The sequence below is a fragment of the Pithys albifrons genome, chromosome 7 (assembly GCF_047495875.1).
Source record: "Pithys albifrons albifrons isolate INPA30051 chromosome 7, PitAlb_v1, whole genome shotgun sequence".
NCBI lineage: Eukaryota > Metazoa > Chordata > Aves > Passeriformes > Thamnophilidae > Pithys > Pithys albifrons.
The window spans coordinates 22343849-22358457 of record NC_092464.1 but is presented as its reverse complement, the minus strand read 5'-3'; the positions used below and the strand labels follow the sequence as shown (position 1 = coordinate 22358457).

The window sequence follows — 14609 nt, the reverse complement described above, 5'->3', positions numbered from 1 at the left end:
TTAAACCACTTAAAATGGTTTAACTCAGCCAAAACAACAGTCACCTTGGAAAACCCATAGGTTTTCTTTCACTGCTACACAGTGGACATCTCACAACAGAACAGTCCACTACAACTGAAGAGTCTGTGCTGACCAATTAGTTAGTAAAATATTTGTGCGTCCATGCTTATTCCAACCTTCTTCCAAGTGTAATATGCAGATCCAGTACTAATAATGTGCTGTTTCATAAAAGGACTAACCCTACGATCAGGCACCTAAACACAACAGTGAGGTTTAAAAAGAGCTATCAGTATAATAGATGAATCTCATATTCTACATACACACACGTGTAACACAAGAAATTTGTAGTTTATATAAATAATTAAATAGACATACAGCACAATACATAATTTAAAATGCTAAATAAATGGTGCAAAGAATCACCAAAAGAAATCAGGTCACTTATTAGGTACCTGAAATCTCATATAGGAAAAAAGAGTATGTTCACTATTGCTAGTGGATTTGAAATCCACACAACCAAGATCTGACAATGTAACTTTTATTTCCATTAGATGTATTTAAAATATTACTTCAAAAGAAACTTTGCACTTACTATGTTTGGAATGCAAGAGAGGTTGTTTCCAAAAGCTATACCACTGAAAGAACATTTAAATATATTAAACATTAACATGTTCAAATAAATGATTTTGAAACTGCTAATCAAAAAAGACTATTGTTACCCACTAACAAATCACATTATCAAAACAGGGACAAAGAATGTTTAGTTTAACTACATAATTTGTGACCCTACTCTTCCTCATCTCCCCCTCAAAAACACAAGCAGCTTTTCAGTTTGAGGCAACATGAGTACATCTTTTCCAGAAATCTTTGTTTTATGTGGTCCTTGTCTACTATAAGTGCCAGCAAATCTGTGTAAAGTAAGACAATAGGTTTTGAAACTTGAGTGAAATGGGATGTTGACCTAGTTGTGTTTCAGTCACCTTAATATTGTCAAAATATATGGAGATCTCTGGACAAACTATATTAAAACAGAAATAATACTCAAAACAAACAGAAATCTTTAGAGAGAAAATTCCTATTGTTTTACTAGTCCATTCAGTATGACTAAAATTTTTGGAGTTCAACGTAAAGTACCACAGTTATAGACTCACTTATATTTAGATTACTTCATCATGAATCTACAAGACACACTCACTGCAAGATAGAAAATCATGTAATAATCATGTTATCTAAAACCAGTCCAAAACTGCCAGAGTGTTTTCTGTCACAAAGGATATTCTCATCTGTAACTGTTTTTTACCATTAGAAGTTACAACAAGAATCTGTTACACGGTTTGCATATTACATCAAGAATCCTAGCTATGCCTGATTACTAATGCTGTTACCCTATATTTCTCAAAAGTTTCCTGGAATTCTCTTCCTTTTTTCTTCAGAAAGGGTGCCAATAAAAATTAATTTTTATTGATTCTTTACGTCTATCACTATACCTAATCTTGAAAGGATATTACATATATTATGTACATATGATGCTACAATTTCAGTTTTGGTTCCCTTTTTGCAGAGGTTTTCTTCTCTTTTGACCATGTAAGAATTCCAGACTTATTTCCATATCTTTAAATTCTCAAAGGGATTTTTGATTTTGCAGTTTTACCCATGCTAAGATCAAACTGATACCAACTCTAGACATCTTTCACTAAGTTACAGCTCTTTTATTAATGATATCTTTTACTATATAAAATCAAGAGAAACATTCACTTCCAAATCTAAGTCCCTCACATTACAATTACTAAAATATTGCAAAGATAGAAGTCTTATAGACCTGGTTGTTTTGAAGTCTTTAAGAGCTGTGGAAATGTATTCAGACAAATGTTTTTCCATAAGTGCTACTCTGATCCAGGCTCTACCCTGCAAGACAAAACAGATATGAAATATTTAAACATTATAGAAGGAAGCAATTTTACATCTGAAAACAAATACATTTGAAGGGAGGGGGAAAAAAAGATATTTTTCTTTAATCACATCCTTCAACCTTTTGAAAATCTAATGTGTAAGAGGATTTAGATCAAGGCAGAAAGTTTTTAATTTTAAAGTAAATGGTATTTGAAACATCCAACTGGTTCCACTGCAAAACAGCAATAACCTACCTTCCAAGTGATTTAAGTAAGAACTAATTCTCTGTGCTCATTCAAATATTTGTGGGATTTATAAAAAAATTTGTAACTCAGTGACATACTTTTATTATGTAATTTTTTTCCTTTCAGTAAGGACGTCACTATAGAAGGTGCATGTAAAATACCGACATGAAATTAAATCTAAGACACCTAATCTTGTAGTCCAAAACCAAAACTTCATTTAAACAGTTCTATAAACAACAGCAATAACATGAAAAAATAGCTGTTATGGAAGTACGCTGTGCTCTGTTCACAGGTCTAGTGCCCAGGATTGCAGTTTACAAGAGAGAGAGATTTCAAATGACTGCCATAGTTATGATTGTCCATCTGAGAATGCCAGGAGTATTTCTTGTAACCCATATAAACTTACAAGCAGCCATTTATAAGTAGTAAGATGTGGTTATTGATATCCAGCTTGAATATCACTACAGACATTCTACCAAAATAACCCATAACAGATTATAACCCTGCTTCGGGGTGACCTGACTGCAGCCTTCCAGTACCAGGAGGGAGCCTACAAGAAAGATGGAGAGACTATTTACAAGAGGATGTAGTTGCAGAACAAGGAGGAGTGGCTTCAAACTAACAGAGAGTAAGTTTAGATTAGATATTAGGAAGAAGTTTTTGGCTGTGAGTGTGGTGAGGCCCTGGAACTGGTTGCCCAGAGAAGCTGTAAATGCCCCATCCCTCAAAGTGTTCAAGGCCAGGTTGGACAGGACCCTGAGCAACTTGGTCTACTGAAAGGTGTCCCTGCCCATGGCATTGGAACCAGATGGTCTTCAAGGTCCCTTGCAACCCAAACTATTTGGTGATTCTATGAAATGCTAAATAGCAAAAAAAACCCCTTGTTTCCAAACACCCAATTCAGAAACACCCTTAAAATAGATCTCAAATACAAGCAATGCAATCATCAGATTCTAGAACATCTGTTTCTCCAGACAGCATTTGGAAGTAAGTTCTCCAAATTCTTTAAATTTCCAGATCTCAGAATAAGCAAGGAAAGAAGCTGCATGGCAAATTATGAGTCTACTGCTCTAATACGTTGAAGGCCAGGAAGAGATGCAGTATTCTGCATAGGAAAGCAAATTAATGACCTTTTGCCATAGAATCCCAGGTATCAAAGCTTTCACACAAATTGCAGATATATTGACTATATAAAATTTGAGTCTATCCAAAGAAAGAAAAGAACAATAGTTGAAATAGTAAATAAACTGTTTTGCAATCTACGGATCATCAGAGTGCTCAAAGATCTACTAGATTCATGGTGCTGCTTGACATAAGCATCAACTTTTACTGAAGAAAACTGTGGTTGCATAGATACCTGTAATTTAAGTTGTACTAACCACAGGCATGTCCCTGAAAAAACACCTACAAAAGTTTTTGTATATAACAAGCTAATATTTCCACCTCACCAAGGACACAACTGTGAATAATCCAGAGTATAACAAAATTCTGGAACTAAAGGTTTTGTAAAATAGCCATGATACACAGTTTGGATACTTGTTCAAGAAACAGATGTCAGTTCACTTAGGATTAAAAAGAATTAAGAACATTAAATTTTGCATTTTCTTATGGTATTCATACTTTCAAGTCAAGAGGTTCTCAGCTATCAATCAAGGCTGCTTTACATGGAAGTATAACCCTTGACAAGCATTCTACACTAGCAGAAACAACCTGTAATTTCTGCCTAACAGTATTTTTTTAGTATGTTGGTCTATACTGTCTGTCACTATTAAGATTTGATGATAGGTCAGTTTAAAGCTTATTCTTATCTAGTTCATATGCATATAAACACTTTAAATTGTTACTTCCTCATGGTTTCCATTGTACCTTCATAAATTATGATGTTATTTTTATGTAGATCCTTTAAAATGATAGATCTTTATTAGCAAATAATCTATTATTTAGATAGGCTTGTTGCACAATCACACCAACAAACTCAAAAGCTGATCACACCTTATTACTGCATACATTATACACAAAAAAAATTATTAGGAGGAAAGAAATAAAGTCATCATACCACTACAATTTCAAAATAGTATTTGTTGGCATGCCTGTCGGAACTTAATTTCCCTCAATGTCCTGCATTTTCAAAAAGTTATGTAAGGCTGAAAACGTGAAGACAATCATTTTATAACACAATATGCTCACTGAATAGACAATTTCAGAATTTTTCTACTGAGTAACATAAATTTTAAAATAAACACATTCAGATTTAAAAGTGGGTTTTTAAAAAGTAAGCATTTACTAGGCACAAAAAAAGAAGAAAATTTCAACCAGAAAAAAAATTTGTTGGGTAAGCCCAGGGATATGTTTTTATTCCAGGTACAGAAATGTCAGAACAATGCAATAAAAAAGTGAGTTTGACTTTTCCCTACCTTTGCTCTAGAAGAACTGACATTCTCCATGTTCTCGATACTGCAGATGCAATTTTGGGAGACTTTTCGGCAAGCTACTCGAATGTAGTCCCAAAAACTACGAGGACTTTCATAGCCAAACCAGGAGATCTGACCTTAAATCAAAATAAAAGATACGTAAAGACTCAGGAATCTCCCTCATCGCTTACTGCAGATAAACTTAATTAAATACTCCCCTATGTGTTGTGTCTACTGACAGAATTTTATACAAGTCCATAAATTCCTACTGAAAACTGGCTCACGGCTGTAAAAAAACTTGAATTACGTAGGCCGCCTGGTTTGAAAGTGATGCACAAAGAGAAGTTTGAGGCATTTGTGTACATATGTGTACTTTTGTTTTCCTTGTTAGGATGCTACAAAAATACTCAAGAGTTCTTCACAGACCTCTTAAATCACAGTAGAGCACAAACTGTTCTGATTTAAAAATACGATGCAAACAGTATCTCTGTTGTTTGTTTTATTTAGGTAGTACACACATTTCACTAATACAGTCAAGTAGAGAGAGTTTTGTTCTTCCAAAGAATAATATAAATAAAAACATAAAATACTGGTTTGCTGTGGCGATACCTTTATTTTAGGAGCGGACTGGAAGTTTTTAAACTGTGCTTTCACTAGAGGAGAAATTCATGCATTATCAAAAAATTTTTGCAGTCACAATTTATTTTAAGTACACTTTTTCTTGGGCAGCTGATCAAAATGAATTGAGCAAATCATTGTCTGTTCTGGAACTTCAACCAAAATCCTTCATATTTCTTACAGTAAGAGAATGAAAGGCAAAACTGCATACTAGTTGCAACCTCTCCGCACAAAATAAATTTCATCACAGCCAAAACAGTTCAGCCCATTTTTGAGACTGAAGAGCACAATGTTCACCTGTGGACAGGTATGTAACAAGTAAGGTGAACATTGCCCTCTGGTGACTGCCATAATTTCTATGTGCAAAATCTTTTCTCCATATAAAATGATACCTTGTTTTTAAGCTAATTTTATTTTATTTCAAGTTTTGAGTTATACTCAAGAAGCTCTACTAATGTATCAGAAAGACTTTTAATTCTTTTGCTGTTAAAAAACTCAGATTTCGAGAAAGAGTATATTAATTGGGCTGATATTGCAAGTCATGTATGCTGAAAATAAAATGCCAAAATATGATGACAGGGGTTTTTTACCTAGCATGACTTGACTTAGCTCCAAGCATAGCCAAAGTGTCAAAGATCTGTCCCCTGTGACCTGGAGAAATTCAAGTGGCAGAGTTTTTTTCTCCTAGAGGGTGAATGTAACTTGATGTTGTGGTTCATCTCCCTCCTTCACCACACAGACGCATTTATTAAATTCAAAGCGTGATAAAAGACTTAGTTAAAAAAAAAAAAGGCAAGCAGGACAGATTACTACATAATATGCCAAAGAAAAAATCCCAAAGTGCTTCAGTTACTGTAGTTTCAGATCTTTTTATCTCTAAAGACTATAATAAATAAATTTCCACAAGGTAAGTGCTTTTATGAACTTACTGTTTTTCTTAAAATGCCAAGGGTAGTGGACAGCAACAAAAATTCAAGGGTATTTTAATAACACGAAAAGCTACAGATATTTTTCATATACTTCTCTGTATTAGAAACGTTTCTGCCCTGGGGATTACACCTGCAGAATTAAAGGCAGCTAAAGTGTGAAGATGACTTTGTATCACCACTTCCAGTGACAACTAACAAAGGCAAGCATGTTATATATTAACTTGTGTGGTTTTTTCCAAATTATCTTAAGGACAGAATATATTTGGCAAGAAACAGTTTCATCCCACAGTTTTCTGAAGTCACTAAAAACAATTCCTTTTACAAATGAACACCCGAAAAACACCTAATTCAAAACCAAAAATAGCTTAATAACAGAAATACATACCAGCACACAGCACTTATTTGGCTTACACTGACCAACAAAGCAAGCTGGCCGTACTTCAGTGTGTTCTTCTGACATAACAGGGAGCTCCCATCTCACAGCCAGCTCTGTGAGAGGGTACAACAGGTTTCAGACTTCAGGAAGAACCTTCTTCACTTGAAACTCACAGCCAGCTCAGAACCTTTTGAGAACCAAGGAGTTCTTTATTTCACTATTCTGTCCCTAAACTTTAAATCTTGCCCGCTCTCTCATAATTAACATAATCTGAAGAAAAACTTTCTTAATCTACTGAAACATAGAAAAATGATGGAAAATACTGTCTGAGAATAGTGAGAATGTATTTTAAGAAACACTAAATAAGATATTAAACTATACATTCACTAAAATTTTAAAAGTTTTCAGGATATGAAATTCTATTTGGCCTTCAAAGCACTCAATGCATACAGCCACGAGAACTCAAGACTGAGGAATGAAGTAGCTCTCAGTACTCAGCACTTGTCAGGCTGCATCGTGTCCAGTTCTGGTCTCTACAATTCAAGGGCAGAGACGGATTGGAGAGGTCAAAAGCAAGATCACAAAGATGCTCAAAGGGCTGAAGAACTTGCCCCATGAGGAAAGGCTGAAGGCGTTTTCCATCTATAGGGAAGAGAAGGCTCAGTGGGGGGACTCACATTATTCCAGTAGTACTTAAAGAGAGTGAATGCTCCCTCTTTACAAGGAGTCATGTGGAGAAGAAAAAGGGCAACAGGTACAAGGTGCACTGGGAGAGGTTTCACCCCAAGAAAGCCTTTTTTTTTTATAGTAAGAACCAAACTTCACTGGAACAACCTCCCTAAGTGATCTGGTAGAGTTCCCATCGCTGGAGGTGTTCAAGATGTGATTGGACAGGGTCATGAGCATTCTGAGACAGCCCTGCTTTGCGCAAGAGGTTGGACTAGATGACTTTTTAAGAAACTGTACAAACTTAATTCTTCAGTGATACTGAATGGAAAAAACAAACCAAAAAAAAACACTAAGAAAGTTATTTCGTAAAGCTTTTGCTCTTGGGAGCTGGCAACCTCAGATCAGTTACCTATTAACATCAATTTTTAAATGGTGCTTATGTTGCTACAACTGGCAGTTTTAGCAGAACACCCAGGAAGATGAAGCTTGGAGAACTACTATTTCAGAGTTCTTAATTGTAATGCTTTTAGAAAAAGCATAAAATTCTAATCTCTGTAGCTGAACTCTTTTTCCCTTAAAATACGTATCCTTTTTCTTTTCATTTTGGTTTATTTTTTCTGGATCCTAATTAAACATGAAATCAATAAGCAGAAATAGTCACTATATTCCATCAAGACTACGCTTTCCTCTTTAAAAACATTTTAAATTTAATATCAGAAAAGACAGTTACCAGTCAAAGTTTTCTAATGAAAATAAACTCAGAACTTAATAATACAGAGTAAATATTTTTTTATTCTTCCTTCCACACCCAGTACTTCCAAAGGAACCTAAAGATTAAGAATTGTTGTTTGCCATTAAGAATTGTTGTTTGTTAAGGAAGCAAAGTTCTATATAGCTAAACTCTCAAATCTGGATTGCCTGGGTAACTACACTGCCATGGGATTATCCCCACAACTTTGGTACAGTGAAGCCACTTCTCTCACCACAGACAGATAAGTATGTTCTGCCAGTTTCAAAACACTTTATACAACCCACTGCAATAACTAGTCTACTTTTAGTGTGTTTCTACTGACACAAAGTATGCATGCAGAATATATTAGTCATTTCCATCAATAAAATACAATTATTTAAGCCCGGTGTTTTATAACATATACCCTCTTAAAGTTTGAATTCTCATGCTACATTTATTGTCTCAATTTCTGTTATATTATTTAAAAACTACTCAGTCAGTTAACTTATTACCAAAATATTCCCCATTTGCAATACTGTGCACAAGTTGCTATGCACAAATTGTATTTCTATTTACCTTGGCAAACTTAGAAGACCATACTAGTAATTACAAGGGGAAGACTGAAACAACAATTTATCTGTTTGCAAGGAAAAAATTATTTCAAGTAAGAAGTGGAGAAATTTAAATCCCATTTGCCTGTAACCCACCTGCCAACCTGCCAAGACTTCTCTGTACTCCTTGTCCTGAATAATAGACTGTGAAGCAAAAGAATGTTGGGGGAAAAAACAAAATTCATGATTTTTGCTCAAACATCTCTGAAGCCGAGAGAGAAGGAGAAAAGAGAGCAATTTCCCTGCAGTGTCAAGCTGCTAAGTACCATAATCACTCCAATGATCTTTGTCACCATGTGACAAACCCTATGTTTCTACCCCACTGTGTGACTTTTTTTTCTCCTGACAGAACCACAGCAGGTAGTAATTGTGCTACTCAAATGTCAGCCTACACACAATATCGCTCAGAAAGCTTAGTTATGAATATTAAAAAGTATGAAAAAGAGTAGATTGTCATATTACACATCTATATTTAGATGATTATGACGTCCTTCATAAGCCTCAAATCATTGCAGAAACTGTACATAGAACTGAGAAATGAGGAGAAGCTTCCAAAGTCCTCTTCTCGTGACTGTTACTGCTAAGGCACACTCTGTTCCTCGAGCAAAGCAGCTTCCTCCAGAACAATCGGAAAACACAAACAGACATCTTCTTGAATTAGAATATCAGACTCTATACTAAAGTCAGATGTTCTACGTAGAAGAAAATCAGCAACTGACCTTTTTAAAAAGCAATTTAATCCATTAGATTCCAGTAGCAAAAAATAGCTTCACTAAATGAATTGGGGGAAAGGAAAGAAAGGACATAAACACAGTTTACTGGGGGAAAAAGGCAACAAAAGCAAGGAAGAGACAAAGAAAAGGGAGCAGCACCAAGATATGCTCTCTACAGCTTCTATTAAAGCAGATAACACTACAATTGTCTTTCAGACTCCTCTTAGGACATAGCCTTATCATAAAGCAGAAAAGCAGATGGAGCCCAGCACCATGGCAACATTCACTTGCTTAATTACCAGCCCAGAAGGCTTCCAACAAGATCATTGGAAACATGTTTCATGAAAAGAGTTGCTTTCATTTTTCCACTGTAATGCAAAAAATCAGGAAGGCAACAGCAATGGGACAGACACACAAAGAAAGCCAAGGCTTTCATTCATCAGCAAGCAGTTTGTAGATGTACTCTGGATTAGTATACACAAATTCTTATGGCAAAATCAGCACCAGTAAGGAAGTTTATTAACATACCTTTCAGTCGATGACTCAGAATCTGTTCCAGAATTGCTGCAAAATTATTAAATTCAGGGGAAGTATCATCGATAGTCTCAAAACAGGAACGGTCAATCAGAGTCTTGACTGAAAACCTAGAGCAAAGGTAGAAGACCATCATAAATTATATGGATAGCTACTGGTCCTCTATAGCAGGGCAGTAGTTTGTTCAAACTAAAAGAGCAAAGAATCAGAAAACACCTTGACGATTTCAAGTTCAGTCAGAGCAACAGGAACACAAAACCCTTTGAGAAATAGCCTCGAAGTACAATCATCATTGTTGGTGTTGGGCATAATTTCCTCTTCTCTAAACTATTTTAATGAAGTTGTAGAAAAACGAGCATTCAGAAGCATCCAACATCAGTTTCTCTTTGTAATCCTGAACAAAGTAATTTTTTGTGTGACAGTTCATCAATTCTCCCTTTATTCCCCACATCCATGCCTAAGAATCAGAACTACAAACTTTATCCTAGTATGAGAATACTGTAATTTCATCCTAATGCAAAAATAATCCAGACATATTATAAAACAATGAATTTCAATGCACTGTTAACTCTGTGCATTAACTTAGGCTGATTTGCCTGTGAATGGAGGTATTCAGCACCAGTTATTACTTCATTGCTATGCTAGAAAAACTATCAATTTAAATGATCTAAGAAAAACTATCAGTTTAAATAATAATAATAATATTTGAAATTGGTAAGGCTGAATCAAGCCACTGTAAAACACAGACAAGATGTAACGCGTCAATGAGCCTGTTCACTATGTTTAGTTAACATGCATTTATACAATTTAATTCTTATTCAGAAGATAGTTTAAACCTCAAAAACATGACAGAAATGGTTTTCTTATGCCTTCATAATTTTAATCATAATCCATTTTTATTTTCTTTTCTGCTCCATGTTCTTCAGTTTTCAGTTTCAAGGCAAATTTCATATGTTCTCAAATTCGTAAGTGACACTCATTTTGAAGCATTTATTGTGGGGGTTTTTGCAACAATCTTATTTGTGTTAATAGTCATACTAGAGTCTGAGGAGATAGTTTTCATAAGACCCAGACATCAACAATACCAACCTAGGATGTTTTCACTCTGCTTGCTCATTCCAGATCCTATACCTGATCATACTGCATTTCTGTTTTGCCAGATCTACTTTTTATGGGGCTCACTACGAACTGTTCTAGATTTCAGTACTGGAAGGGAGGGGGGAAGTGACTCTTAAATATGGATACGTTCATAATAAATACATTTCACAGCATCTCAAACAGGATCACAGCACAGCTGCAGAAGCAGCACCCTACATAGACATGGGCAGGAATGAAACTCCTCAAACCAGTACAGCTTTCAAATGCTCTGCACTACTAAAGTAACTGAACTGCCTCCTTAGTGAAGTCAGCACAGCCTACTGATGCTCACTAAACTAATATGCTGAAACTGAATTGACATTCATCTCATGAGTTTCCACTCTGTTATATTCAGTAAACTTCTGAATAAAAACTCCCTATTTTACCTTTCCTGCTTCTATTGTAGTGGTTTCAGCAGGACAGGAATTAGGAGTGAATTAGGGTGGAGGAGGAAGCTTCTCCTGCAGTGCCAAGTTATGACTCAGTTTTGAACTCCTCCACATTTTTAACCAATTTTGAGTAAGTGAGAGACATGCATGCCCACCAGTTAATTGCTATTGACTACTCTAATGGCAGAAATTATTGCTTCCTCAAAGCTATACCAGAGCTGTGAAATTATTTGTAAAAAAAATTCTTAATTTTGAAAAACAAATGCATAAGCAACGTCAGTATTAACTGTAAGAAGACGACTCCTCCCATAGCATGAAGGTCTGAAAAGGAGAAGGTGCAGCATATCACTCACTTAGGGATACATATGCAAGATAGACAGTGAGCTAACAGTGTGATGAACTGCTCTGTGTATAGGAATATGATCTTAGAGATATGATCATCCATAAACTGGAAAACACAGTAGAGTATAATATATAGCTATACCTATTTTTCCTGTATTCAGTGACTTACTTAATAGTTCACTGATTAATATTGTATGGAATACCTATTCAGAAATGGAAACATATTCAAGAAAAAATACTTAACAGTAATTTCACATACACTTCTAAAAATCAGAGATAAGCAATTTATGTTGTTTGGTTTTTTTTCATTTTAAAGCATTCTGCAATTCAACTGAAGAAAAAAAGATCTAGTTTTTAAGGATACAACAATTTTTACCTATCTTGGATCAGATTATCAAGAATGGTCTAAGAACTCATCATCAATAATGGTGTTCTTTTGAAGTGATCATATTACTGCCACCATGTACTCTATGGAAATGTTAATTTTCATCTCTGCATGAAAAACCTAAGCAACCTTTATAGCTACGTCAAGTTTGGTTAAATTGGCTTTTAGGAGAACTGACAGAAGTGCAAGTATGTACACCTTAGTTCTATAGACCAGGAAGATAACAGCACTACCAGGGAAAATGTGATTCACTAGAAATATTTTTTTAAGCTTTGAAAAAAACCTCTTCACAAATATTTCTGAGTTGTCTTTTTTACTCCCAATACTATAGAAAGGCAAACATCTCAGCGCAAGTTAGCATTTTTCATGTTAGATATTCACACTTCACCATGCTTACTATGCAGACTTAAGGTATGTAGAAGTTATGCCTTTGAAAAAGTTTACTCTGTAAGCATTGGGTAAGCATCTTCCTCAGTCGTGAATGATGCCTCATGTGTTGATTCCTTGTACGGACCCAGACAAGAAAGTCCATGCTCTTGCACAGTTATGTGGAACCACATGAGAACTGAAAAGGTCAGATCTAAAGCACACAAGAACTGTGAAGAAAACATGTCCAAATAGGTGGAGCTGGAGCTGTTTCCTTGGTTTCCTTTGTTGCTCCCAACTTCATAGAATTTTTAGGGTTGGAAAAGACCTTTAAGATCATGGAGTCCAACCATTAAACTGACACTGGCAAGTCCACTACTAAACCATGTGTCCAAGCGTCACATACATGTTTTTGTAACACTTCCAGGGATGGCGATTCCACCACTTCCCTGGGCATTCTGTTTCAATGCCTGACTATCCTTTCAGTGAAGAAATTTTTCCTAATATCCAATCAAACCCTCCCCAGTGCGACTGTACATCTACACATCAGAGGTTAACAGAGAAACTGCAAAAAAGAGAATAAGAAAAAAACATGGCTTGATAACAAGCTTACAATTTTCTGAAATTAACTTTTTGGTGGAGTATATGAATGGGAGTAATATAGCTCCCATATCTATTGCTTTAGGACTCAAAAAAAGTCTTTTTTCCAATCATTTCCCATTGCATTTCTGCAACAGTAGGGTTTTGTAGGGTTTGTATTTTTTAATGCAGTAACTGCCATTGGAGAGATTCCAGTATCAGTGTTTCTATATGACCTTCATGAAGCCCTGATGTTTTTGGATTCTTACTCTTCTCTGTCACGAATCTTCTCTTGCTTGAGCAAAAATAAAAGATATAGAAACTGAAGTATTCTCCAACCTTACAAAGACCTTCTGAATTATCTAACACAGAAACATTCTTGGGGAAAAATATTTAAAACAAACTTTCTGGGGTAGGGTCATTCACTGTTTTGCAAGATGCACAAGAAGGTCTCACAAATTTCTTGAATAACTCCAAACCAAAACCAAACCTTTTGTGGATATATCCCACACCTACAGGCTTATTTCCAAAAGAGCAACAAGCCTCTAATCAAAAAGCAAAAAAGCAGAAAATTAAGACTGCTGTATGAATTTCTCACTTTTCTTTGTCATATTCTGCTCCTCCATTGAAGCTTTAAAATGAATGAAAGGATTCTGTCAAATATATTTAGCATGCAATCTGGGAAATGTCACTAAAATGCCATTTTAAAGAATACAAACTATTAACATAGAACAATCCCTCAGATTATAAAATAATATCCCTTACACTAAACATAGCTTGGACATGAAATCACATAGTTCGGTTAAGGGTGAAGGTCACTGCAACAGTTTCACAGAATCACAGAGTATTCTGAGTTGGAAGGGACCCACAAGGATCATCGAGTCCAACTCTTAAGTCAGTGGCCCGTAGAGGGGATTGAACCCATGACCTTGGCATTATTACAACCAACCTTTAACCAACTGAGCTAAGTTCTCATGCATATTGGCAAAATCAATGTTTTAAAAATGTATTTCCTCACAGTTGGTAAACTCTGTGTTAGCATTCTGCATTTAACCTATGAAGGTCACTTCCAAGGCCAGTCTCTACTTTTTTGGTGGTTCTGTATCTATATGGACCTTTGATCTACGAATCTGATGGAAGACTAGATTAAAGCAAGGTGAACAAACTATAACTACCGTAAAATTTCAGCACCACTTACTGGAAAATGAAAGGCATCAAACTGCAGAGAAAACAGGTAAGAAGAGAGACACAGCTTAGGACATCTGCTTACTCAATCAAATCATAAGACTTACTCCAATATAAATCAGGGCAGTTATGCAAACATAACCATGTATTTTCATGTGCAATTGGTTTATGGAACTTAAGTATCTATGTCACTTTCCATGACTACAGTGACGCTCAACATTTTAGTGGAAACAAACAGTTCCTTTTGAAACTGTAAATGTAAGAAACTATCCACATCTCTAGGAGGAGTAAGATATCATCACTGTGAGAAAAGGTGAAAATCCAAAGTCTCGTTTACATAAAAATCTGCTAAATTAAAGTTTTCAACACCCCCCCTTCATTAAATTATCGAGGACTGTTAACAGGCAGTAATTCAGAAGACTATCTTCCTTGTGATCTTCCCTCTTCACTGAGTGGCAGGACATACCATCCAAATTCTATTAAATCAATTGATTTGAGCT

The 14609-nt window shown here is 35.5% G+C and overlaps 1 protein-coding gene across 2 annotated transcripts in view; it reads right to left on the bottom strand.

The window, feature by feature from the left end:
- RUNDC3B (RUN domain containing 3B) overlaps positions 1-14609 on the bottom strand; it is a 48567-nt gene that overhangs the window by 31568 nt on the left and 2390 nt on the right. For both annotated transcript variants that reach the window (XM_071560551.1, XM_071560552.1), the window contains exons 2-4: positions 9721-9836; positions 4550-4683; positions 1820-1905 (exon numbers count right to left, since the gene is read on the bottom strand). In XM_071560551.1, the coding sequence (XP_071416652.1) occupies positions 1820-1905; positions 4550-4683; positions 9721-9836 (336 nt within the window). The remainder of the gene's footprint in view (positions 1-1819; positions 1906-4549; positions 4684-9720; positions 9837-14609) is intronic.